The 27,500-nt window shown below is 36.6% G+C and overlaps 1 protein-coding gene and 1 long non-coding RNA gene across 10 annotated transcripts in view; one reads left to right on the plus strand and one right to left on the minus strand.

Annotated features, from left to right (window-relative positions):
• Positions 1-22,322, minus strand: part of LOC106867546 (proton channel OtopLc) — a 271,069-nt gene extending 248,747 nt beyond the window's left edge. For 2 of the 6 annotated variants that reach the window (XM_089361836.1, XM_089361834.1), the window contains exon 1: positions 20,363-22,322. In XM_089361836.1, the coding sequence (XP_089217962.1) occupies positions 20,363-20,402 (40 nt within the window). In that variant the 5' untranslated portion in view covers positions 20,403-22,322. Of the gene's footprint in view, positions 1-10,616; positions 10,891-20,362 lie in introns of those variants that run through there. The other 4 variants (XM_089361833.1, XM_089361832.1, XM_089361838.1 and 1 more) reach the window with 3 other exon arrangements.
• Positions 1-27,500, plus strand: part of LOC128249300 (uncharacterized) — a 141,585-nt gene that overhangs the window by 98,614 nt on the left and 15,471 nt on the right. Inside the window, exon 1 of one of the 4 annotated variants that reach the window (XR_016244047.1) lies at positions 22,531-23,026. The exons of the other annotated variants lie outside the window; for them this stretch is intronic. This is a non-coding gene — a long non-coding RNA (uncharacterized LOC128249300). Of the gene's footprint in view, positions 1-22,530; positions 23,027-27,500 lie in introns of those variants that run through there. 4 annotated transcript variants of the gene reach the window in all.

Raw genomic sequence — 27,500 nt, forward strand, 5'->3', positions numbered from 1 at the left:
ACTACTACTACTACTACTACTACTAGCAATAATAATAATAATAATAATAATAATAATAATAATAATAATAATAATAATCCCACCACCACCACCACCATTACCGCTCTTTCTCCTACCCCTTCGTTCTCCTCATCCTCTTTCTCTTTCTCTTCCTTCTTCCTCTATGACATCTACGACTCACCACCACCGCCGTCACCAACACCACCACCACCCTCTCTATCAGTTACTCGCATATCTTGTTTCAATATCGTCCCCCCCCCCTCCTCCTCCTCCTCCTCCTCCTACTACTACTACTACTACTACTACTACTACTACCACTACTACTTCCCTTCTCCCTTCTCCTTTAAAGCTTTTATATTTATTCCTCACAATTTATCTCGCATCTGTCTGTCTGCCTGCCTGCCTGTCTGTCTGTTTGTCTCTTTTCCATCGTCTGTCTCTCTCTCCAAACCATCGTTCACTTCTCTTATCATTTCTCTTTCTCTTTTCTCATCTCTTCTTCTCCCCTATGTCTCTTCATTCTCTTACAAACATGTCTGTCTGTCTCTCTCACTATCTCTCTCTTTCTCACTCTATCTATCTATCCATCTCTCTCTCTCTCTCTCTCTCTCTCTCTCTCTCTCTCTATCTATTTATATCAAACGTCTCTCTTTTTCTTTTGTCATCTTTCTCTCATTATCATCTCTCTGCCTTTCTCTCTCATCTCTCTTTCTCTCTCTCCTATTTCTGTCTCTTTGTCATCTCACTCTCTCTCTCTCCCTTATCACATAACTGCGTCTTTTTTAACCCTTCACTGTTACATATATATATATATATATATATATATATATATATATATATATCTCATCACATCATTCCTTTTTCGTTCACCTCTCTCCCATTTCTCTCCCATTTCTCTCTCTCTCTCTGTGTCTTTCTTTCTCTCATTCTCTCTTTCCTCTCTCCTCTTTCTCTCTTTCTCTCATAACTGTGTCTTTGCCCCCCCCTCACTCATATGCATATATATATATCTTTCTCATCATATCATTCACATCGCTCTCACATCTCTTTCCCTCCTTCCCCCCCCCATCACATTAACCCTGCATCCTCCCACCCTAACCCTAACCCCAACCCCACCACAACATCACTTCTACTCCTTTTTTCTTTCCCCCTCTTCCACCGCCGCCGCTTCCTACGCCTTCCCTCCCCCCACTCCGCCACAGCAATCACCTCCCCCCATCTTCTCTAATCAATCACAACATTATTGATCAGTCACATGTATAACAGATAGCTTCAGAGCTACTACGGTTAGTTTTACTGGGGCACAGGGTAGGAGGTGAGGGGGGAGGGAGAGCAAGCAGGAACGAAGAGCACAATGTGTCTGTATGTCACTCTACCTACCTACCTACCTACCTCTCCATCAACCTACCTACCTACCTACCTCTCCATCAACCTACCTACTTACCACTCTCTTGTATACATATACGTGCACTTACATGTGTAGTATATGTGTGTATATATATATATATATATATATATATATATATATACATATATATATACATATATATACATATATATACATATATATACATGTATATATATATACATGTATATATACATTTATATATATACATATACATATATATATATATATATATATATATATATATATATATATATATATACATATATATATATTTATATATATAAATACATGCATAGATATATATATACATATATACACATATATACGCATATATATATTAACCCAATCACACATTGATAGATATGTGCGTACGTGCATGCATAAATACATAAGTAGACACACACATACCTCTGTCTCTCTCTCTCTCTCTCACACACTCTCTCTCTCCCCCCTTATATAGAGGCATGCATGCGCGTACACGTACGTATAAATGCATGCAGAACCTTTTTCTAATGTTGCCCATTAATACCACTTAATCCTTCAAGATGTTTAATTTTCCATTAAAGAATTTCCAAAACTAAGCAGAATGACAACGAGAGAAAGTGAGAGCGAGAGAGAGAAGTAGAAGAGAGAGAGCGGGAGAGAGAAGAAGAAGAGAGAGAAAGAGAGAGAGCGGGAGAGAGAAGAAGAAGAGAGAGAAAGAAAGAGAGACGAAATTGAGAGAGAAAGAGAAAGTGAGAGAGATCAAAGGCTGGAGTAACACAGTTTGATTTCTCTTTGAATTCATCGGGAAAACACGAAAATATGGAATAAGGAGTTAGAGATAAGAATACATATATTAAGATTTGGCTTAAAATAATTCTTGAGGGAGAAGAAAAAAAAAACGGATTTGAGAAATGAAAGTTCGTGATTTCAACTCTGTTGGTTCTCATCAGCTTCAGTGAACCCAAACCACGCATGCTTTCCCTCCGCTTATATATTAGTCAATATCCAGTCAAGATCATCTGGTGATGCAAATTTGAGTGTAACTGTTATTGTTGATTTTGTTGCCCTTAAGCTTCAAATCAACTGTTTGATTTAGCAGAATCGCGATCAAAACTATCCCAGCCGTTACCATCTCATCTTTTGTTTCTCAGGCGTAATGTATCTAAGGCTAATATTTTCGACTGTCTTTCCGTTTTTAAAACGTCACAGTGTTTGATTTGAGGAACATTCAGTTGCTATTTCTGAACACGATAAAACGAACCAAGCTCTCCGTGGTCAGAGAGTTAAAGCAATGATATATATATATATATATATATATATATATATATATATATATATATATATATATATATATATATATATATATATATATATATATATATATCCTGGAGTTTCATAGATTATTCCAAGACTAGAGAAACATAACAATAAGTAGGTTGAAAAGACATACAAGTTTATAGATTTAAGGAGACATCCAAAATTATAGATTGTAAAGATACGTTCACGTTTGTGGATGACAAAGAGCCACAGAAGTCTGTATGTTGTAGAGACACGGACTTCTGTAAATGGTAGAGAAACATGGAAGTCAGTAGACCACGGATTCTCGAACGGGCTCCATATGGTCCTTGGGGGTTCATATAAAGTTTTCTTGTTGAAATATATGTGCAATAAATTGGTTATATGTACGAGATATTTAAATGTTTTAAAAATACAATTTCTAATTATATTTAATTATAAAAATATAGTAGGATATTTTTTATAAATCGATGTGCCGATGGAAGTCCAGTTGAGTAAAACAGGAAAGAAAGGGGTCTACTGGCAGAAAAATGGTTGAGAAACACCGCTGTAGGCGATAGACACGCAAGAAGTCTGTAGATTGTAATGAACATGGGAAATTTTATAAGTTTAGAGAAAGATGGAAATTTGTAGACGATAAAGATGCATTGAAGCGTGTAGGCATTGAGACGTATGGAAGCCCGGAAGATGTATGGAAGTTTGAAAGTGTGTTGTCTGAAGAGAAACAAAATTTTGTAATATGCAATGAAGCATGGGGAATTTATAGATTGTTGACAATATAGAGGGTTGCATGTTGCAGAGAAATATATAGATTTGTAGCTTATAGAACATAACAGTAAGCAGATTGCAGAAATAGAAATTTGGAGAGAAACATAACATTGTAGAATGTGGAGTTGCATAAACGTTTCTCGACAGTATAGAACATGAAAGCATATAAATTGTAGCAGATCCGAAATACGTTGACTTCAGACAAACACACTAGTTTGGCATAGTTACGAGTAACCTGCAACCCACACGACCTTAATGGCACTCCTAACGAAACATTGCCTTGTACGTTTTAATAGTAAAGGTAAAGGTGGAGTTACCTTGTCGAGTCATGCCAGGCTCATAAGGGCCGGTTTTCCCGGTTTCCATGGCGTATAAAATCCCCCACCTGGACGGGATGCTAGTCCGTCGCAGCTGAATGGACTGGAGAAACGTGAAATGGAGTGTTTTGCTCAAGAACACAACGCATCATCCGGTCCCGGTCCAGGAATCGAAAGCACAATCTTACGATCATGAGTCTAACACCTTAACCACTAAACCACGCGCCTCCACACTTTTTAGTAGTGCGGTGCGCCAAATGAAAAAGCGTGTTTCATGCAGCTCGCTTCTCGAAAAAGGTTTCACCCAACCTCAAGGAAATGTGTAAGCTCTTTCTAGGTTTGCTGATACAGAAAACAATATCAGCAAATCTTTTTATAGTTGATACTAAAACGTATTGAATTACCGTATAAAGTTCTGGAAGAACTGAAGCCAGCAATTCGATTTTCATCCGTAGAAGGAATCCTTTTGTTCCGCTAATAATTTTGGTAAAGGCGTAGTTTCCCTTTGTAATATTAAGTTCCGTTTTTAACAAAAATATGATTGATGAAGTTATCTTTACTTAATCGACCAATCAACTCAGTACATCAACCAAATCTCAACCATTTCTAGACCAACATATTTCAGAATGAGGGGACGGGCATGATTAGAACGGCAACTAAATAGTTCTTCAATAAACAAATTCCGTACGTAGATATACCGAAGTAGAGCTAACAAGAACTGCTCAAAACCGTTGTTGCCATTCCTATCACGATCAACACCCCCGTAATCACCAGCGCCAATAACAACAACAGCAACAACAACAAAAATAATACATCAAATAACAATAACAACAACAATTGCAACGATGTATCTCATATAATAAAGTACGGTATGCCAGGGCATATATATATATATATATATATATATATATATATATATATATATATATATATATATATATATATATATATATATATATATATATATATATATATATACTCTTTTACTTGTTTCAGTCATTTGACTGTGGCCATGATGGAGCACCGCCTTTAGTCGAGCAAATCGACCCTAGGACTTATTCTTTGTAAGCCTAGTACTTATTCTATCGGTCTCTTTTGCCGAACCGCAAACACACCAGCATCGGTTGTCAAGCGATGTTGGGGGGGACAAACACAGACACACAACCATACACACACACATACATACATATATATATATATATATATATATATATATATATATATATATATATATATACGACGGGCTTCTTTCAGTTTCCGTCTACCAAATCCACTCACAAGGCTTTGGTCGGCCTGAGGCTATAGTAGAAGACATTTGCCCAAGATGTCACGCAGTGGGACTGAACCCGGAACCATGTGGTTGGTAAGCAAGCTACTTACTACACAGCCACTCCTGCGCCTACAAAGATATATATATATATATATATCTTTATATATATATCTTTATATATATATATATATATATATATATATATATATATATATATATATAGAGAGAGAGAGAGAGAGAGAGAGAGAGAGAGAGAGAGAGAGAAAGAGAGAGAGAGAGAGAATATATATATATATATAGAGAGAGAGAGAGAGAGAGAAAGAGAGAGAGAGAGAGAATGCAGAGGGATCGGTAGACTGTACTTAGTCGTTCGGCCGATAATCTGCATTAGTTAATGAAGCGATACATCTGAAAATCAGACGGGATGGTCACGACTGAGATTGCTTTACTCATAGGTCTGCTACGACAGCAACACAACTAGAAACCAGTAGTTCGTGTGCCATAGGCCTGCTTGATTAGGGATGGCCTGAAATTTCACGCGGAGAAGAAGAAGGAAGAGAAAGAGAAGAAGAACAACAGCAACAACAACAACAACAAGAGGAAGAAAAGACGAAAAAGAAGAAGAGCAACAACATGAACGCCATGCATTTCAAGTTAATTAGTCAGTTTCTGCAAGAGTGATGTCTCTCAGTATGCAAACGAATACACGCTAGAATCATTTAGAAAATTAATTGCTGATGCTTTATAATATAATTATATTTAGGGAAAATGTTATTATCGCAATTAAGAATTTCGGCCTAAAAATAACCAGCACTATTAACCTTAGAATCGTAAATTTCGTAGATATATACAAACCTTATAATGAATGGAATGAAAGAAAAAAACTAATTGTTATGCATTAGTTCCTGCCACTCACCTATTGTTTTATAATACTTAGATTAGTAAGACGATACTCTCGTACCTCGGTAAGGTGGCCTCTTATTTGAAGAGTAATTTAGCTGCTATCAGATTCAAAGGTAAGATTACCTACATTCCTCGCCTCCTGATGCAAGGAACTGGAGCCATAAAATTATGTGGTTTTACGCTCGCCTTTTCTTTAAACGTTAAGTCAAGTATAAACAGAAACCTCCAAGCTCTGATAGATAAGCATATTCTCCGTTAACACTTCGACAGAAAGCTATTTAACAGGAACTGACAGATGTACTCTCAACATGAAAGACTTATAATACACAAACCGACAAAATTAGCAGAGGCTAAGTGCACATGTAGAAACATTAATGCATGTCACTTGACCAGTCATGCAGTGCAGAGGAGATAATATATGGAGCAGATATCTGCTCTACTAAACCAAACGACACCATTGGGTATGAAAATTTCATTAGTATGGTGAAAGGTAGATTTACGCTGCATTACTTCAACTACACATCATCTTTCAGACGTATTATCAAGCTACATCTGGTACTTGAAAGCATGATATTGACTTTCACATCAAGTGGAAAACCCCAGAGGAGTTGACGGAGCATACATCAATGGGACTAAAAGATACAACTTGTGCGTAACCGAAAAGAATATAATCTCGAATAACAACAATTCCATGAATTATCTAAACACAAGATCGGAGTGGTTGAAGTAATGCCGCCATTTCGACAAGAATCTGCTAAAATTGGGGTGATGTACAAGGTATCGGGTTAAACAGAGTAGTAGTGATCTACCAGACACTGGGTTGAGTAATGGTTTACCAGGAATTTTTTCCACAATTCCTTAAGCAGTCTGTTCCTACTAAAATATAATTATTATTTCATTTCATAACCCCCACCTCTCTTTTAATATCAGAATAAGGAAAAAAATGCAGAACATTTCCGAACAACTTTTATTTTGTCAATCTAAAAGAATAAACGCAGCTCAGCCAAGAATTTTTTAATAGAGTAATAGAGTTGTGATTCCATAAGAAATAACTTTGGAGTAGTTACAGCATACGATCGGAACTATTCCTGTGTCCGGTAGCTTTATATGACCAAAGGGTGTTTTTATGGCAGATTGATAGTCAAAGGTCGTTCGAGATTTGATTGAGATTTTAACTCTCCCATGAAAGTATTATATGTGTGTGTGTGTGTGTGTGTGTGTGTATGTGTGTGTGTGTATGTGTGTGTGTATGTGTGTGTGTGTGTATGTGTGTGTGTGTATGTATGTGTGTATGTATTCGTATGCATTTGTGCCTGTGTGTATGTATACTCTTATGTATTGAGTTCTATTACTCTTGTTTGTTCCACCAAACGTATACATACGTACGTACTTACATACATCATACATACTTGCATATACACATGCACACGTGCTCACGCACGCACGTATATATATATATATATATATATATATATATACGCACACACATGTAAATATGTATACATACAAACACAGACACATATATGTACATATAGAGATAGATAGATAAATGGATGGAGAAAGAAAGAAATCGGAATATGGGCGAAGTGGAGAGAGAGGGAGAGAGAGAGAGAGAGAGAGGGAGGGAGAGAGAGAGAGAGAGAGAGAGAGAGAGAGAGAGAGAGAGAGAGAGAGATAAATGGATGAAGAAAGAGAGAAATCGGAAAATGGGCGAAATGGAGAGAGAGAGGGGGGCAAAATGGAGAGAGAGAGAAAAGGCGAAATGGAGAGAGAGAGAGAGAGAGAGAGAGATAGAGAGAGAGAGAGAGAGAGATGGTAAAGGTAAGTGAGAAATCTAAGCGAGAATTTAACACGTAAATCCAGTGTAGTCTCTTTCGCAGCATGGTTGCCTATATACTTCAGTTTACCACAAATCTCTCAGTTCGTAATTGAAGTATAGTGAAAAAGATAATTGAAATTGCTCTGAAAGGAATATCTGTTCTGTGTTCCCCACTGTTCTGAGTTCCTCCCTTAGTCGAAGGATACGTAGGAATATGGTACCTGAAGGTTATCGGAAGCGTAAGTCGACTGAAATAAAGTGGTATAGATAATGTTTGCTGTGTGGGGAAAACCTAAAGTAATAATTGACACGGTAACTTCCTCTTTTCCTTATCTCTGTTGGTTTTGTTTCCTTACAGTGATGTTTATATCAAGCCGAGTTTGTGTTGATCTGATGGGCAGCAAACCAATTACGATTACATCAAAATAAGGTTACGTTAACTTTAAATACGGGTACATTATTCCCACAAGATGGGATGAGCCGACTGGGCGCGGTTGTTTGGGCGCTGTCGATTTGGCACGGCGGTTTGGCGAGAGTACACAAGCTCATATACATATATGTGCGCATGCGCAGAAATATACACATACAGATAATGAGAGAGAGAGAGAAAGAAGAGGTGATGAGAAGACATGATGATGATGTATATTATATAATATATATAATATATATATATATATATATATATATATATATATATATATATATATATATATATATATATATATATATATATATATATATGAGCGTTAAACTAATTACATGTTTGTTGTCTACACCACCTGTCTTCGTCTTTTGTTTCTTTTGTGAATTCTCTCCCTATATATATATATACACACACACACACGCACACAAATATATTCGCCATGCTGGTTTCATTCTCTCTCTATTTATTTCCTCTTATTCCTTTCTGTTGAAGAGCGTAGGCTCGAAATGTGAGAGACTTTTACCATTTTTCCTGAGCGTCAAACTAATACACTTGTTTGTTGTTCCTACACCTGTCTTCGTCTTTTGTCCTTCTATAAATTTGAACCATATATATATATATATATATATATATATATATATATATATATATATATATACATACACACAAACATACATGAGAATATATATAAACATATATGCATGTACATACACACACACACACACACATGTAAACACATATACGCGTATGTGTATGTATGGTGTATGTATGGACGTAGATATGGTTATTTTTATGTTTGTATACACCGCTGCAGTAGCGTTGAAGGAATGCTTAATTAGATATATGAAATATTTAAAAAAATGAAGTAAAAGCACAAAATGATATCTAAGGAAACGGGGAAAATGGAGCGAATGTTTGAAAAATAAATACTAGAATGTTCTTTATAGACTGAAAATGTTTCATTGCATAACTTCCGGTTTAATCTTCTGCTAGTGAAACAAAGAAACAGTGACAAACAATGGTGGAAGGAATAATGAGATAAAAAAATAATAAGAACAGAATGGGGAATGGAAAAGCAGAGATCAATTAGCTCGGATTGACAGTCAAGAGGGAGTAATGTGTGTGTAAAGAAGGGAAGAAATATCGAAATGAAGGCAGCAGGAAAGTAATGTGTGAATTTGGAAATAAAGCTTTCATTAAAATGGACGATTTGAGAGGATGACATTTAAGGGAGATAATTCAAAACTTGTAAGAATATAGGGAAAGAAAATAAGTCCGCTATCTATCTATCTATCTATCTATCTATCTATCTATCTATCTATCTATCTATCTATCTATCTATCTATCTATCTATCTATTTGCTTGTATGTATAAATGCTTATGCATCAATGCATGCATGTAAATATACTATGCTGCCAGAATTGTGTTAATGCTGTCACTCTGGCTCTAAAGCTATCTCTTTTATACTTCCTACAATATTTGTAAAAAATACGTGTGGAAGTTATTATGATAATCCTTTACATTACATAGCTGTATTATCATATTCTGTACATCACCTTGTCACCATCGACGCAGCAAAACTGTATAATACTATTCTGTACACACTCTTTCACTACGACAGATCCACTCCCCACTTTGCGCTAGCAACATTAAACTCTTTCTAAATCCCACAAAAGAATGGGTTTAGAAAGTTGTGATGTGAAGAAAATATATGATGAGCAGCAAAAGGATGAGAGGGAAATATTGTGAAGAGAGAGAAAGAGAGACAGTGGGGACGATAGTGAGTGAAAAAAAAAAAGAAAAAAGGTTGATAGAAAGAAGATATGAAAAAGAAGAGAAAGAGTGAAAGAGAGAGAGACAGAGTTATAGAAAGAGAACAGAGGAAGATGGAAAATAAAATGTGAGAGAGACAAAAAGAAGAGATAAAGAGGGAGATAGAGAAAGGAGACAGTGAAAGATAGAAAGTGAGAGAAAGCGAGAGACAAAAAGAGATAGAGACAAAAAGAGATAGAGAGAGCCAAGGAGAAAGAAAGAGAGAGAGAGAAGGAGAGACAAGGAGAAGAAGAGAGACTGAAAGAGAAAGAGAGAGAAATGAGAAATAGAGATATAGAGAGATAGAGACAAAGGGAAGAATAGATATATAGAGAGATGGAGACAATGAGAAGGATAGATAGAGAGAGATACAGAGACAAAGACAAGGAGAAGGAGAGAGAAAGAGAGAGATAGAGAGATAGAGACAAGGAGAAGGTTAGAGAGATAGAAATAGATAGATAGAGAGAGAGACAAGGAAAAAGATAGATAGATAGAGAGAGAGAGACAAGGAGAAAGACAGAGAGATAGAAGACAAGGAGAAAGATAGAGAGACAAGGAGAAAGGGAGTGACGGTGAGAGAGATTGTGGTAGAAAATGCAGAGATGAAAACCTACTGTGGACTGAATTTCCTAGATGGAATCCATGGTTACTGAAGTCCATAACAACTGGTCTCCCTTTATTCCTTCCTGCCTTCCTTTCTTCCTTCTCTTTCTTTCTCAGCTCCTTCCTCCTTTCTTTCCTTTCTTTCTTTCCATCTTTAACCCTGACAGGGGTCTTCTCTTTTTCCCCCTCGCTATTCATACGACATCCGTGCGTTGCCTAAGACTACTCTGAAGCAAGTGGTATGTTTTTTGCTACGTGTTTCAGTGAAAAATTCTTACTAAGTTCTCCAAGACATCAAAAAAAGAAAGAAAAACAACAAACAAAAAAAAAACAACAAAACAAAAGCAAAGCAAAACAATCCCCCCCACCCAAAACCCAACAAAACAACGCGTTACAAAACAAAGTAAAAGAGAAAACGTTGGGGTAAAGAAAGGTAAGAGTCCCATCAGAGAGCAATTTTTGTGTGAAATCTCGCAATGTTACGTTTTATTCAAGCAGACGACATGAGATGGGGGGGGGGGGTAAGTAGAGACAGGGAGAGAGTTAGAAAGAATTGGAAGAGGAACACAATCATTGTTTCACATAGATAATTAGTTTTTGAACTGGCAGCAACATCTATTCATCGTGAGTTCAATACCAGCTTCTTTTCACACACACACCCCCGCGCACACACGCACTGTCACTATGTATGCATATGTATGTAGGAATGTATGTACGCATGTATGTATATGCGAGTATGCATATATATATATATATATATATATATATATATATATATATATATGTGTGTGTATGTGGATATGCTTTGTGGGTGTGGGTGTATGCATGCATATATGCTTATGTAAGTGTATCTATCTATCTATCTATCTATCTATCTATCTATCTATCTATCTATCTATCTATCAATATGTGTGTGTGTGTGTGAGTATGTGTATGTAAAACTATGTGTGTATGTAAGCATGTATGTGTATATGTGTATGTAAACATGAGTGTGTATATGTATGTTTGTAGGTAGGTATGTGTATAATTAGTTGTTGAATTGGTAAAGAACATACGCAGCAATGGGAAATGATACTGACAGCATCCATTCAATGCGAGTTCAATACCCGCTTTTGATAGTGAATGTTTATGTGTGTTTGTTTGTTGCACACACACACACACACACACACACACACACACGCGAACGATGTATATGTGAAACTGTGTAAGTATGTGTACATATGGGTGTACGTGTATAGCTGTGTACCTGTATGTTTTTGTAAGGGAATTGTCATTAATTATCACGTAAATAAAACGCATTTTCGTCTCTCGTACACCCATGTGTGCGTACACATACACATACACGCACATGTACACACATACACACACACACACACAGTCTGTCTACATACGTATTGATCTATTTATCATACTCTCACCGTCTAACTTTCTCTGTGTGTATCTATCTATCAATCTATCTCTCTATCTGTCTGTCTGTCTGTCTGTCTGTCTGTTTGTCTGTCTGTCTGTCTGTCTGTCTGTCTGTCTGTTTGTCTGTCTGTCTGTTTGTTTGTCTGTCTGTTTGTCTGTCTGTCTGTCTGTCTATATATCTGTCTGTATGTCTGTCTGTTTGTCTATCTATCTATCTATCTATCTATTTATCTATCTATCTGTTTGTCTGTCTGTCTGCCTGCCTGCCTGCCTGACTGTCTGCCTGCCTTCTGTCTGTCTGTTTGTCTGTCTGTCTGTCTGTCTATCTATCTATCTCCAATTATCCATCCTTATTCATATCAATTTGCCAGTCTTTCTGTCAATCTATCTTTCTCTTTCTGTCCCTTCTCTCAGTCTGTGTGTCGTCTGTATGTTTCTCTGCCTGTCTCCGTGTCTAATGGTTTTGTTTCTGTCTGTCTATCTATCTATCTATCTATCTATCTATCTATCTATCTATCTATCTGACTATTATGTATCAATCACTCAATGAATCTCTCTCTCTCTCTCTCTCTCTCTCTCTCTCTCTCTCTCTCTCTCTCTCTCTCTCTCTGCCATCAGCTACTGTGACCAATGTATAATATACAAATATTACGAGTAGAAATTTTAATAATAACAGGTGTAAAAATTAATCAAATTTTTGTTACGGGATAAGATTGTTTATTTCGTATCATCGACAACAACATCAACACTGTACCTGCCTCACCACCGCTACTACATCTGCAGCAGCAACAACAACAACAACAACAACAACAGCAGCAGCAGCAGCAAAAGCGACTACCACAACAACAATCACCACCATCATCAGCATTACTACTACCACCCCTACCACCACCACCACCACCACCACCACCACCACCACCACCGCCGCCACCACCGCCACCACCACAACCGCCACCACCACCACCGCCGCTGTGATCATCATCATAACCGCCAACGTAACCTCAGCTACCATCATATTGGTCACTACCACTATTCCTGAAACTGCCCACACCACCGCCACCACTACCAGCGCACCACCAGCACCACCCCATACCACAACCCAATCACTTGTAGCACCACCAGAACCATTACCACAACCACCTCCAACACCGCCATGACGACAACCATCCCTACAACTGCCACCATGCACCAAGCACCACCACCACCACCATCACCGCTACTACTACTACCAAGCATTACTACTACTACTACTACTACTACTACTACTACTACTACTACTACTACTGGCAAAAACCATCAATAGAAGACAATAGAAGAGAACTGGAGGCGGTGGAGATGTGGAGTGTGGGGGTGAACAACAAGAAAAACAAGCCTATTCACGGAATACAACGCATATGATTTATTAACAGAACATATCTGATCATACTTATTAATATATATATATATATGTGTGTATGTGTGTGCGTGTGTTTATATGTATATATATACACACACACACGTACGTATATATGTATGTATGTATGTATGTATGTATGTATATATGTGTGTGTGCGTGTACGTGTGTATTATATATACATATTATATATATTTTTTCACGATTGAATGAACAAACCAATGAAAGAATGCAATAATCAATACCTACACTTGCAATCATATCTATCTAATAACAGGTTGACTTAGCTCCACATTACTTAAAGTTTCGTGGGTGTAGAATACCGCCCACATCATCAGGTAATAATGCGGTCATGCACTACGCCTAGAAAACTTTAAATAATGTAGAACTGAGTGAAACTGTTTGATACACACACACACACACACACACACACACACACACACACACACGCACGCACGCACACACACAATTGTTTACATGAACACAAACAGAGTACTCATTATATTTGTACTGTGAAATATGTATGAGGTATAGCCCATTAAATACAATACATCGAAACGTTTAGTTTCATTTTCCAGATGATAGACAAAACCAGCTTTTCAGGAATGTCTGGACACATACGCACGCACACACACATACACACACACACACACACTTATATATATATATACATACATACATACATACATACATACATATATATATATATATATATATATATATATATATATATATATATATATATATATGTATATGTAATTAAAGGTGACTTATTTCTCTTGGGTAATTAGAAATAAAATACAAGATGAAAAATAAAATGAAATAAAATAAAAAATGGAATAAGCATATCAATAAAAATTTAAATCAGAATTCAGAAAATATATGAAGAAAAATAACCTAAAAATATTAAATAACAAATTGGAGAAAAGCGTAGAGAGGAAATATAATTAAAGTTGTATAGGAATTTACGTGGAAATATAAGGGAGTCGTAAAGGGATCGCAAGTTCAGGAATGTCAATTATTGGGTTAAAATAGAAAGGGAATCAGAGGGGTAGATATTGATTTGTAATGATAGGGAGATTGATAACAGGGTGGAAATATTAAAGAGTGCATGTTTACAAGATAGAGCTCGGTATATCGATCCATTTAATCAGGTGGAGAGTTGTAATCTTTCACTATTCGTTGTTGGAGATAGTTATCGAAGTATTGTATATGTACAGTATATATGCATATGTATATGCATGTGTATATATATATAGATATGTGTGTGTGTGTGTGTGTGTGTGTGTGTGTGTCTGTGTGTTCATTAACATATCAATATATATATATATATATATATATATATATATACACATATCTATCTATCTATCTATCTATCTATCTATCTATATACATATATATACAAAAGCACACAAATGTACATATACACACACATGGTGTATCTATCTGTATAAATATGTGTGTACATATGTAATATATATATATCTGTTTGCATGAGTGTATGTTCGAATGAATTTGTGAGTGCATATATATATATATATATATATATATATATTAATATATTACACGAAATTGGGAGTAGATACCCAGCCGACAACTGATGAAGGGTCATTCTTTGTATTACTTGTCCTTTTTTCTCTCGTTGTTTGCGTATTTAACCCATGTTGTTTACTGTTGGTGACGTCCTGTCCCCATATATGCATATATATATAGAAAGACAGATAGTTATATTTCTAAATATATATATGTGTGTGTGTGTGTGTGTGTGTTTGTGTGTGTGTGTGTGTGTGAGTATGGAACCACATTTAGTTAAGGATTTTGGCTGCTCCTGTTCGACATTCCAAATTCAAGATTTCTATAGAGTAACTTGTTGAAACTCATGATTTCAGTGAGGCCTCAGAGTGAATGCTCGGTGAATGCGAGTCTAGACAACTCGCAACAGGTATTGAGCACATTTGAGTTTTGAATGCGTTTGCACAAGAAATCCTATGTATATAGACAGACAGACAGACACACACACACACACACACACACACACACACACACACACACACACACACACACACACATCTACCTATCAATCTATCTATCTATCTTTATTTATATATCTATCTATATGTATATATATTCATGTATAATACACACACACACACACACACATACACACACACACACATACACACACACACACACACACACACACACACACACACACACACATACATATATATATATATATATGAATGTATGTATGTATACAGGGAGAATCTTCCTTGTGAATCACTAATGTGAACATGTGTCTCGAGAAGGTATGTGTGTGTCTAATTGTGTGTTTGTGTAGGCTATGAACACACGCACATACAGAGTACGAAACAGAGAGAGAGAGAGCGAGGGGAGAGAGGGGGAGAGACCGATAGAGATAGAGAGAAAGAGAACAGAGATAGATAGATAGATAGAGAGAGAGAGAGAGAGAGAGAGAGAGAGAGAGAGAGAGAGAGAGAGAGAGAGAGAGAGAGAGAGACAGGGAGACTGACAGATAGACGGCAGCATATTAACTATAGAGGTATGTGTGTGTAGACACCGGTTAAGCAGGGTTCGAAAATGAGGCTTCATCGTGGTAATACGCCGGAATCACGAGTTCGAAGGAAGGCTTGGGTCTTTAGAAACCTTGAACTCTGAGTACCAAATGGGAGTAACTCTCTCTGAACACACACACACACACACACACACACACACACACACACACACACACACACACACACACATAAATTCAGGCACATATATACGTTCTCATATATATATATATATATATATATATATATATATATATATATATATTTATATATATATATATATATATATATATAATATATATATATACATGCCTACATATATGTATGTATATGTGTGTGTGCCTATGTATGTATGCATGCATGTATATATGTATGTAAATATATATATATATGTATGTATTTTGTTTTTTAACACAACCTCCAAAATTGGAGATGAAGATTACCTTTAGTTATTAATAATGCTTCTGTCACTAATAATAATTTTTTAATTAGTCCACTAGTTAATTGCGACACCAGTGACTGAATAGACATTGAGATTCTATATATCGCTGACAGGAGATTCAGCTGTTATCGTACTGCTGGACATTTGTCACCGAGCAACGATGATGGCTGACTGAAACCAGGTGATCTGGCAGTTCCGGTGGCCGTATCAGACGGTTCTGTCTGTCAACGATATCATGCTGAATGCTTTTATGCAACCACAAGCCTTTACGAGAAATATTTCAGGGTAAATAACACAGTATTCCATGTTCTAGCAGAACCTACGTTAAGTTGGAGACCAAGATAATATATATATTTAATATCCCTTAGATGGTTTATTCAACTCTAACTCATACAGACATATAAATGAGTAAACCTGTACCTTTACTGTTACTCATATTTTATTTACCGGTCTCAGAATCTGCCACTCGTAAATATGAACCGTATATTTAATGTAATGCACATGCACATATAGGCGCATGATGGTTGTGTGGTAAGTAGCTTGGTTAACAACCACATGGTTCCGGTTCAGTCCCGCTGCGTGGTACCTTGGGCAAGAGTCTTCTACTATAGCCTCGGGCCGACCAGAGCCCATGTGAGTGGATTTGGTTGACGGAAACTGAAAGAAGCCCGCCGTATATATATATATATATATATATATATATATATATATATATATATGTATATATATATATAATTTTATTCTCTTATCCCCTTATACGTTTCAGCCGTAAGGCTGTAGCCATGGTCGAGCACCGCCAGTGGAATCACCTTTTCAATGGCCAATCTTATGCGGTTGGCGTTTGTTGAAGGAGGGAATTCAATACAACTGCCTTCTTTTGAGTTTCCTGCCTTGATATCGGTTCATCTGGGACCTTGGGTAACAGGTAGTCAAATTGTTTCTTGGAAACATCTACTCTTACTCCGTGAAGATCCCTTCAGATATTTTGGCAAAGCGTAAAATAGCTATGGGCCCTTTAATTCCAGGCTATGGTCCTCACTCTAAACGGGATAGCTGGGACCATTAGGACATTGCTTTGACGTCCATTTGATATCGGGAGCTGGTACAGTTTGATACCAGTTCCTCTAGTATTTCCCATGCGTATATATGTGCATACCTCTCCCATCTTCGCTCTAGAGAGTAGAGTCGTAGCTCTTTCAGTCTCTTTCAGTCCCAGTAGCTCTGTTGTTCCAGTGATGCAATCTTCCTGGTGTAGCACCGCTGAAACGCCTCAGGTTCTGCTATTAATATGATACTGTTGGGTGGCATGTATGTATGTATGTATGTATGTATGTATGTATGTACGTATGTATGTATGTACGTATGTATGTATGTATGTATGTATGTATGTGTGTGTGTATGTATGTACGTACGTATGTATGTATTATGTATGTATGTATGACTGTATGAATGTATATATGTATCCGTATATGTGTGTGTATATATATATGTATGTGTGTGTGTGTGTAGATAGATAGATAGATAAATAGATAGATAGATAGATAGATAGATAGATAGATAGATAGATAGATAGATAGATAAATAGATAGATAGATAGATAGATAAAACTTACTTGGAAATGGATGCGTGGCGTTCGATCATATAATAATATAAATAATATAAATGCATATATACATATATGTACAAACCTACATATATATGTATATATACATTCATATATGGGTACAGGACGTCGAGAAAACGTAAACAAAATGAAAAACGTGAATATAAAAAACAAAAACATGGGAAACGAACTTTGTTTCGAACAACGAAAGAAACAAATAGAGAAACGAGACAGGAAACATAAAGAACAATACCTTCATCAGTTGTCCCTGTTTTAACTACTTCGCGTTTCGAACGTTGGGTCATATTTTGTTGTTCTATAATTTTCAACTACATATATATATATATATATATATATATATATATATATATATATATATATATATATATATATATATATATACATATATACATAGATAAATACCCCCATACCTATGTCTATCTATCTATCTATCTATCTATCTATCTATCTATCTATATGTATATATATGAGACAAGACTGATCAGTTTCAATAAATTTTATTGAAGATATTTCATATATCCTCATTAGTGTTTTATGTTTCGTTTGTAATCACAACTTTTCTAAAGCCATTAAGCTTTCAAGATCTTCTTTGTTACGAGCTGTGTATGAAACGGTGTAGCCGAGCATAATTAATGCGTTTTGTTGTCGGCATCAAGGGATCATAGGAATGCTGATATAACTGTTAAAACTATGATCGCCGGCTTTCGCATTGTTTAACGTTTAAGTACTGTTTATTTTGAATAGCTTATTTCCCGTGTGCAGCATCGATATATTAATTATTAAAAGCATGAACCATGCTTCATTGAAATGATAAAAGCCGATCGCAAAGGTGCTTTTAATAATTCATATTTCAAACAGACGTTGTTCCACCACAGTTAAATGCACACATTCATACACACATACGCACATAAATAAACATATAATGCATATATGCACATATGTGTATTATATATATATATATATATATATATGCATATATGTGTATTTTCTATACGCTATATACATATACATACATACATACGTACATATATATATATATATATATATACACTTATATAGATATGATATGATAGATTAATGTTGCTACTTATTCCATGCCAGATTGAGCATTCTTCAGATAGTTGTGATTGGAGTGAGGGTTCAGAGAGAATCAATACAAAACGTTGACTCGAATCAATAGCCATCTGAAGAATGCCCTGTTTAGCATGAAATTGAAAGTCGTGGGAAAAGATTAATATATTTACTATAATAATAAGTATGCTCCACACAATGTATTAAGCACTCTCATGCTTTGTTCGTGAAGCCACTTACAATTCATGGCAATTATATATATAATGTAACCTCGTGGGCATCGGTACCATTTTCCTCTTTCTCCGTTCTTCCATTCTCCGAACTTTCCATCTTTCCGACGAAGGGCTACGCCCGAAACGTCATACACTCTCTCTTTCCTTTCCTGAGCGTCCAATAATACTATCCATATCACGTCCTCACTTTGTTGTTTTTTTGTTTTTTTGTTATTGTTTTTTTTAACTATATATATATATATATATATATATATATATATATATATATATATATATATAAGCAGAAATATAACAAGAAGCTGTTACTCAGAGTTTCACATTCCCGTTCATCGGACAGCTTTTAACTGTTATATTTCTGTTGCTTTTAAATAAAGCATATTACTCTACCTCTGGTATTTGAGTACTCTTTTTTCCACCTTGTTTCACATTTATGTGCTTACTCCGGTATATATATATATATATATATATATATATATATATATTATGTGACAGTGGATTTTCATCGATGAGTTCATGAACCTTGGTTCTTTTCCCTAAAACTATATATATATATATATATATATATATATATATATATATATTTGTAAATATATATATATGTATATATATGTGTGTGTATATATATGTATATATATATATATATATATGCACCTACACCTACAGATAGCTCTCCATATGTTATACTCACGAATGGTTGTGAGGGCAAGAATGACAGCAAAAAAAAATTGAGGTCAAGAGAATGACAGAAAGAGAGAGTGAGAGAGAGAGGAGGAAAGAGATGAAGAAACAAAGATATAGAGAATGGGGGTGGTGAGAGAGAGAGAGAGAGAGAGAGAGAGAGAGAGAGAGAGTGAAAGAGAGAAAGAAAGGGAGAAAGACAGAAAGATAGATGTATAGAACGAAAGAGTCTGAGAGTTGAAAGCAAGAAAGGATGATGAAAGAGGTAAGATGGTGTTACCACAGCAATGGATGGTGCGTGTGGTTACCATGGCAATAAAAGACAAAACTTACCGATAGACTCCATTATCAATTCTTGGTCACCTTCCATCATCTTGACAATTTTCCTACAGCTGGTGTACTAATAGCAATAGTAATAGTAGTATTAGAATTAGTTGTAGCTTTTCTTCTTGTTCTTGTTGTCACAGCTGTATTTTCAAATTTTTTTTTCGTAGTTGTTTTTGTTGTTGCTGTTTTGTCCTTGGTCCTATACTTGTAGATATTGTTGTCAATCCTTTAGAATTGGTTATATCCTTCTGGCTATTGTTGCTGTTGTTATTATTATTATTATTATTATTATTATTATTATTATTATTATTATTATTATTATTATTATAACTACTACTACTACCACAGTGGTTGTTGTTGTTGTAATTGCTACTGCTGTCAATGTTCCTGCTTTTTTTTTGTTGTTATTTTGTTACAGACACCTTTTTATTTGTATTTTTCCCTAACAATCACTACTACTACTACTACTACTACTACTACTACTACTACTACTAGTGCTGCTGCTGTATCACCGTCTGAATTTATTGTAGTGTGGTGACTGTTTCCAAAGTGTGCCTTTGTTGTAGTAGCAGTAGTAGTAGTGGTGGTGGTAGTAGTTTAAGTGGTAGTAGTAGTAATGATACTGATGTTGTAGACAATGACGATGATGATGATGATGATGATGATATGAATAGTTGGGTTGTTTGTGTAGGTATGTATTCACCAACACAGCTATAGATGTATGTATATAGTGTATGTATGCGTATGGATGTGTGTATATATGCCTAAATTTTTTCCTGTGTGCATGCTTGTGTGTATACCTGTTTATGCATGAATGTCTTTAAGTATATGTATGTATGTGTGTATGTACGTATATATATGTGTGTGCGTATGTTTGTATGTATGTCAAAGTGTGTATGTCTGTTTGTATGTCTGCGTGTTATCTATGGGCATATGTGTATGTGTGTGTATGCGTAGGGGGGAGGTTGACTATCTCCTCACCCGACTTACACTGCACTAACACTAGACGCTGGTCCCACCACGCCCACCACGACTGACAACAACAACAACAACACTGACCACACACACTCTCTTTTCATTCCTCTCTCACACACACATACACACACGCACACACTCACTCACTCACTCACGCACACACTCACTCACTCACACACACACACACACACACTTGGTGCGTGTCGGGTGGCCGAATACGTAGCAGGTATTGAACCTGTTATTAATAATACACTGTATGATAATATGGATACCCCCCTTCTATATAGCTGTACAATATATACTTTCTACTATGTATGTATGTATGTATGTATGTATGTATGTATGTATGTATGTATTTAACTGTATGTATATAGGTATGTACGTATAGATAGATAGATATTGATAAACACACAGACTCACGTACACGTATGTGTGTGTGTGTGTTTGTCTTGTGTCTGAGTGCTTGCGATTATATATATGTGCGTGTTTCAGGAGTGTGTGTGAATGAATGGGTACATATAAGAAAATGTGTGCAGGTGTATATGTGTGTGTGTGTGCCTGTGCTTTTCTGTGTATGTAAGTAAAAGTATGTATGTGAGTGTAAGATTGCAGGTAAGTGCGTGTTATGCTATGAGGCCCCCTATAGCATTAATTAACTGATACTCCTTCGATACTCCTGAGTGTTTTTTGTCGTTCACTTCTTTCTAAATCTCTTATAAACATTGAAACAATTTTCTTAAGTTCTAATCATAAATCACCTCTGACCTCATCACCTTTGACCCACTACATGACGTCATCAAACACCTCCAGTGTGAAGAACTGGTAAGTGCGATGTATTCTACAGATAGGTAAATTATCCCCAAACGTAGCGCTTCTGCATCCCTGAATAGGGTGTGTTTTTGAAAGTAGCCCCACGGTTGCTATGTAGTTTTTTTATAGACTTCCTATAAACCATAGACCGTGAAGAAAGGGAGAGAAAGAAGGAATAGAGCAAGTTTTCAGAAACCGTCTATATATCTTATATACATATATATATATATATATATATATATATATATATATATATATATTATATATATATATATATATATATATATATATATATATTATATATATATATATATATATATATATATATATATATATATATATATATATATATATATATATATATATATATATATATATATATATATGTATATATATAGTTAGGTAGATAAATAAGTAGTTAGATATGCAAATTATAATGGTCACACACACTGATTTCTATACATATGGACAGCCATTATTAGCATGCACACATATATCTACACACGAAGCTGTATCACACAAACACCCACACGCACACATCCCGTAGAGTACGCTCACACATAGATCTACGTACAGTCTTTTAATATGCACACATGCAAGTATCTAGATACGCATCTTGTGACACACATATTCCGCCATACGCGGGCATATATCTCCGCATAGCGAAAGCACAGAGAGACTCTCACAAGCTAACACGCTTACCCGCTTACACGCACGCACGCGGCAATTAAGAGATTTAAATTAACTCTGTTTACTGATCCGAACCATTCTTTATTGTTGTTGTTGTTGTTGCTGTTGTTGTTGTCGTTAACATTATCGTTTCTATGGTGACCTCCACTACCGAAACAGAGGAATCATACTTTAAATGACTGGCATTGAATGAAGGTAAGCAGCCAAAACAAACAGCTGTGTGGTTTTGTTTATGTGTAATCTATATGGCTAGGTGAAGGAGATGGTGAGATGCAGAGAAGGGGGTGGAAGAGAGGACAGAAGAGTACGAGAGATTAGGGTATATATGTATATATATTTGTATATATATATATATATATATATATATATATATATGTGTGTGTGTGTGTGTGTGTGTGTATGAAGAGAGAGAGAGAGAGGTGGAGAGTGCAATGAAGGTTGAAGCAGGAAAGAGACTATGGGATATGAAGGGAACGAAATGTAGTGGTAATTGTGATGTGTGATAGCAGTGCGGTGGTAAGGGCTATGTGATAGTAAGCGCAGTAGTGCGGCAATTGCAAAGCTGTGATAATTAAAATAATGTGATAATTAATTGCATTGATGTGGTAATAACAGTGATTTGGTAATAACAATGCTGTTTTATCTGGTGCATCAGTGGCAGTGATTTGCAAATAATAACAGAAATATGGCAATAGCTGTGATGGGATAGTAGCAAAAAAGTGAGGTAATAGCTGTGATGTGGTAAAGCAGCGTGGTAAAAAAAGAAGCACTATGGCAACTGATGTGGTAATAGAAGTATGGTAATAGAAGTATGGTAATAGAAGTATGGTAATAGCAGTGCTGTGATAAAAGCAATGGTGTGGTAATTGTGATGTGGGGATAACAGTGCTGTGGTAACTGAAGTGCAAATAGCAGCGGTGTGGTAATAGCACCGGTGTTTTTTTTTTTGGGAAATAACTGCAGTGGTAAAAGCAAACTATGGTAATAGCAGTGCTAAGGGTTTAACAAAATTGCAGAAAAAAGCAAGCTGAGGTAATACTAGGGCTGTATTGTAATAACGGTGATATGTTGGTTATAGCGGTGATATGGTTATGTCAGGGGTGTGGTAATAACAATGCTGTGGCAAAAGCAAACGAAATGATCTTGTAATAGCGGTGCTGAAGTTATAACGGAACTGTTGCAAAAGTAAGCTGTTTTAATAGCGGTGATGTGGTAATAAACAGAAATGCGGTAATGCTAATTTGGTAAAATAATGTGCCAATAGGTAATAGTGGTGTTATAAGAGTTAACAAAATAATAATAGTATGTAATTGATGTATGATAATAATACGTTACTGATTATGGAATGCTATGGCTGTTGTGGAATTGTGGAGATAACCATATAGTGTTTGCGATGTCGAGGTAAAAAGTCAGAACATCTGGTTAAAAAGGTAAGGTAGCAATAACGTGTTAACAGCAGAGTAAATAACAATTCTGTGGTAAATAATCCAGTAGTGATAGTCCAGTGGTAATATTCCTGTGGTAACAACACTGTTGCGTTTGAAATGATGTGGTAGTAGTTAGTTAGTTAGTTTGTTAAGGTTTAGGGTTTAAACTGTTAGGATATAACCGTGGTGACCATATTATGGTAAACAAAAAAGCTCCTTTGAAACTGCTTTAGTAATAATATCGTGGTAAATCATGAGTGGCAAATCTATGGTACCAGAAGTGTGGCGATATCTGTGATACGTCGAAAATCACGACAGGTTCAGGTGACAAAATATGTGGTATTGAACGGAATATAGATTGATAGGTTGATAGAGACATAGATAGATAGATGCTCAATATGAAGCCAGCATATGTAAACAGAAATGTTCTCCGTGCAATGCCTGCTGGGTAATAAGATGGTGAGGATGGAGAAGAGACGAGGTTGGAAATGGATCCAAAAGACACTTGCTGATCAGTTGAACACGTAACGAAAGACGCGTATACTGTCTTGATATATTCATTTATTTAAGTACATCTATAAACACACATACAATGTACACTCACAGCAGCAGACGCGGAAACATAGGTATATCATGTATATATGTCAGGGTCGTCGTTTATACACAAGACGTGCTACTATTTATGTATGTATAGATACTTCAATAATATTTTCATTTACTTCACGTTTAATATAAATATATATGCATTACATATATATACATCTGATGTATATAAACATAGTTACGTGGTGTCATATGAACACGTGATATGCGATATTTATTTTATACAGCCGTGAATCGCGTTTAAATAGTACAGCACAACCTGTTTGCAAACCCACTATACGCCACATGCATATGTGCGTACGTGTGGGAGTATGAATGCACGTATGTGAATGTGGGTCTTCAGGTGGGAGAGCGGGGAGCGGCTTTTAGTGTGATGGGGAAAATAGCGTGGAACAAGATTAAAATCGACGTGTCTCTGGATCCACATGCAAGATTCAAGCGTATATTTTTTTGGAATTGACATATACGAACACGTGTTTCAATATATGAATATATGTGTGCCTATGTATATACTTTTGTACGCTTATATTTGTGCACGGGCTATATATATATATATATAGCTATTATAAATATTTATTAATGCACATATATATATATTTATATTCTATCATATATATATATTATATTATATACATGTGTGTGTGTGTGTGCTTGCGCGTATGTATATGTGTATTTTTGTGTCTGAAGACCACTTGCTTCAACAGTATTCGATCTCACCTCTCAATTTTTATTTTTTCATTCTTTTTTCTCTTTCTCTTTTTTTCTTAATTTTTCTTTTACTTCCTTATTTAAGAATGGTATTATTATTATTATTATTATTATTATTATTATTATTGTTGTTGTTGTTGTTACTGTTATTATCGTCTTATTCCGAGTTTGGCTTCAGGAGAGTATCTTAATATAAGAATTGGCTGAGTATCTCTGGTAAGGAAAAGACAAACGTAAAAAAAAAAAAAATTGAAAAAACCAAAATAGCCAAAACAAAAAAAAAAAACCTGTAATGCAAGTGTCCTCCTGTTTGTCGTCGTCGTCCTCCTTGTCCTCGTCCGAGTCGTCGTGGTGGTCGTGGTATGTGCCTTGTGACAACGTTGTGCCAGGTTGTCAGTGACGTGTTGCCCTACATCAACGAATGGCGCTAGCAGACTCTCTCACACTCTCCATGCTTGGCTCTACAAATGCGATGCTGGCTTTGTCTTGTGTGGAATGTTTCCGTAATGTGAATGAAACTACGTCTTGAACTGCTGTGATAGGATCGTCCCTACGAAGGTGGATGTTTTGGGTAGTAGTGATAGTGTAGTAAACTCCAGTGATGGCGGCGGCAGCGGTGGCGGTGACGGTGACGGTTTGTGGTGGTGGTGGTGGTGGTGGTGGTGGTGGTGGTGGTGGTGGTGGTGGATAGTGATGATGATAGTGATGATGTGGATGATGGCAGCTGTGTTGTGATGGTGATGGTAGTGGCGCTGGTGGTATTGGTGAAATGGTGGGGATTTTGGTAGTAATGGCTATGATGGTGGCTGCGGCGAATGTTGTAGTGGTTGTTGTTGCTGGTGGTGGTGATTGTGATGGTGCTAGCGGTAGTGGTGGTGGTGGTGGTGGTGATATGGTAGTAGTGCTGCAAAGATGATTGGTGTTGGTGGTGTTGATGGCGGTGGTGGGGGATTCACTTGTGATTATAGTAGCGGCGGCGGCAGTGGTGGTGGTGGCAGCGGCGGAGTAGCTGTGCTGTGGTGATGGTAATAGTAGTCGTGATGTTGTAGTGGGGGCAGTTGTTGATAGTAGTGGTTGTGATAGCGAAGGTGGTGGTGAAGTGGTGATGTGTTGGTGTTAGTTGTGATATTGGTTGCGGCGGTACAAACGTAGTGGCGTAGTTGTTGTGCTGGTGGTGGCGGTGGTGCTGTAGTGGTGTTGTAGTTGTGTTGTAGTTAATGGTGGTGGCTGCATGGTGTTGGTGTTGGTGGTGAGCGCTGTAATTAGTGAAGGTGGTGGCGGTGGTTGTGTCGTTGATAGTGGTGGTGGTGGAGGTGGTGGTAGAAGTGATGGTGGAGGTGATGGTAGAAGTGATGGTGGTGGTGGTGGTGGTTGTGGTGAGAGGAGATGAGTATAAAGAAGATGAAGAAGAAGAAGAATGGCGGCGGTGATTGACTGTTGTTGTCGACTGCTACTATTGATGTTGTTGCTGTTATGGTGTTGTTATGGTGTTGCTGCTGCTGTTGCTGCTGCTGCTGCTGCTGCTGTAAATGTTACTTTATAGATGTTGCTGTTGCTGTTGCTTGGTGAGAGAGTGGATATCGTTAGATCGCAGATATCGCCAAGTGGAGGGGGGGAGACGTAAAGAAAAAAGCTACGATGTGTGTGTGTGTGTGTGTGTGTGTGTGTGTGTGCGTGTGTGTGTGTGTGCGTGTGTGTGTGTGTGTGTGTGTGTGTGTGTGTAAGGAGAAGTCGAAGGTGCTTCGAAATTGAGTGAGACAGAAAGAGAGATATACAGAGTTGACAGGGAGACAGAAGGAAGACACCAGACAGACAGAAAAAGGACGACAGATATAGACAGCAAGGCTTCAAATACAAATGAAAGAGAGGGGAGAGAGAGAGAGAGAGAGAAAGAGGAGGGTGAAAGTAAAGAAATTATAAGGAAAAGAGAC

The sequence above is a fragment of the Octopus bimaculoides genome, chromosome 13, assembly GCF_046866305.1.
Source record: "Octopus bimaculoides isolate indiv1 chromosome 13, ASM4686630v1, whole genome shotgun sequence".
Taxonomy (NCBI): domain Eukaryota; kingdom Metazoa; phylum Mollusca; class Cephalopoda; order Octopoda; family Octopodidae; genus Octopus; species Octopus bimaculoides.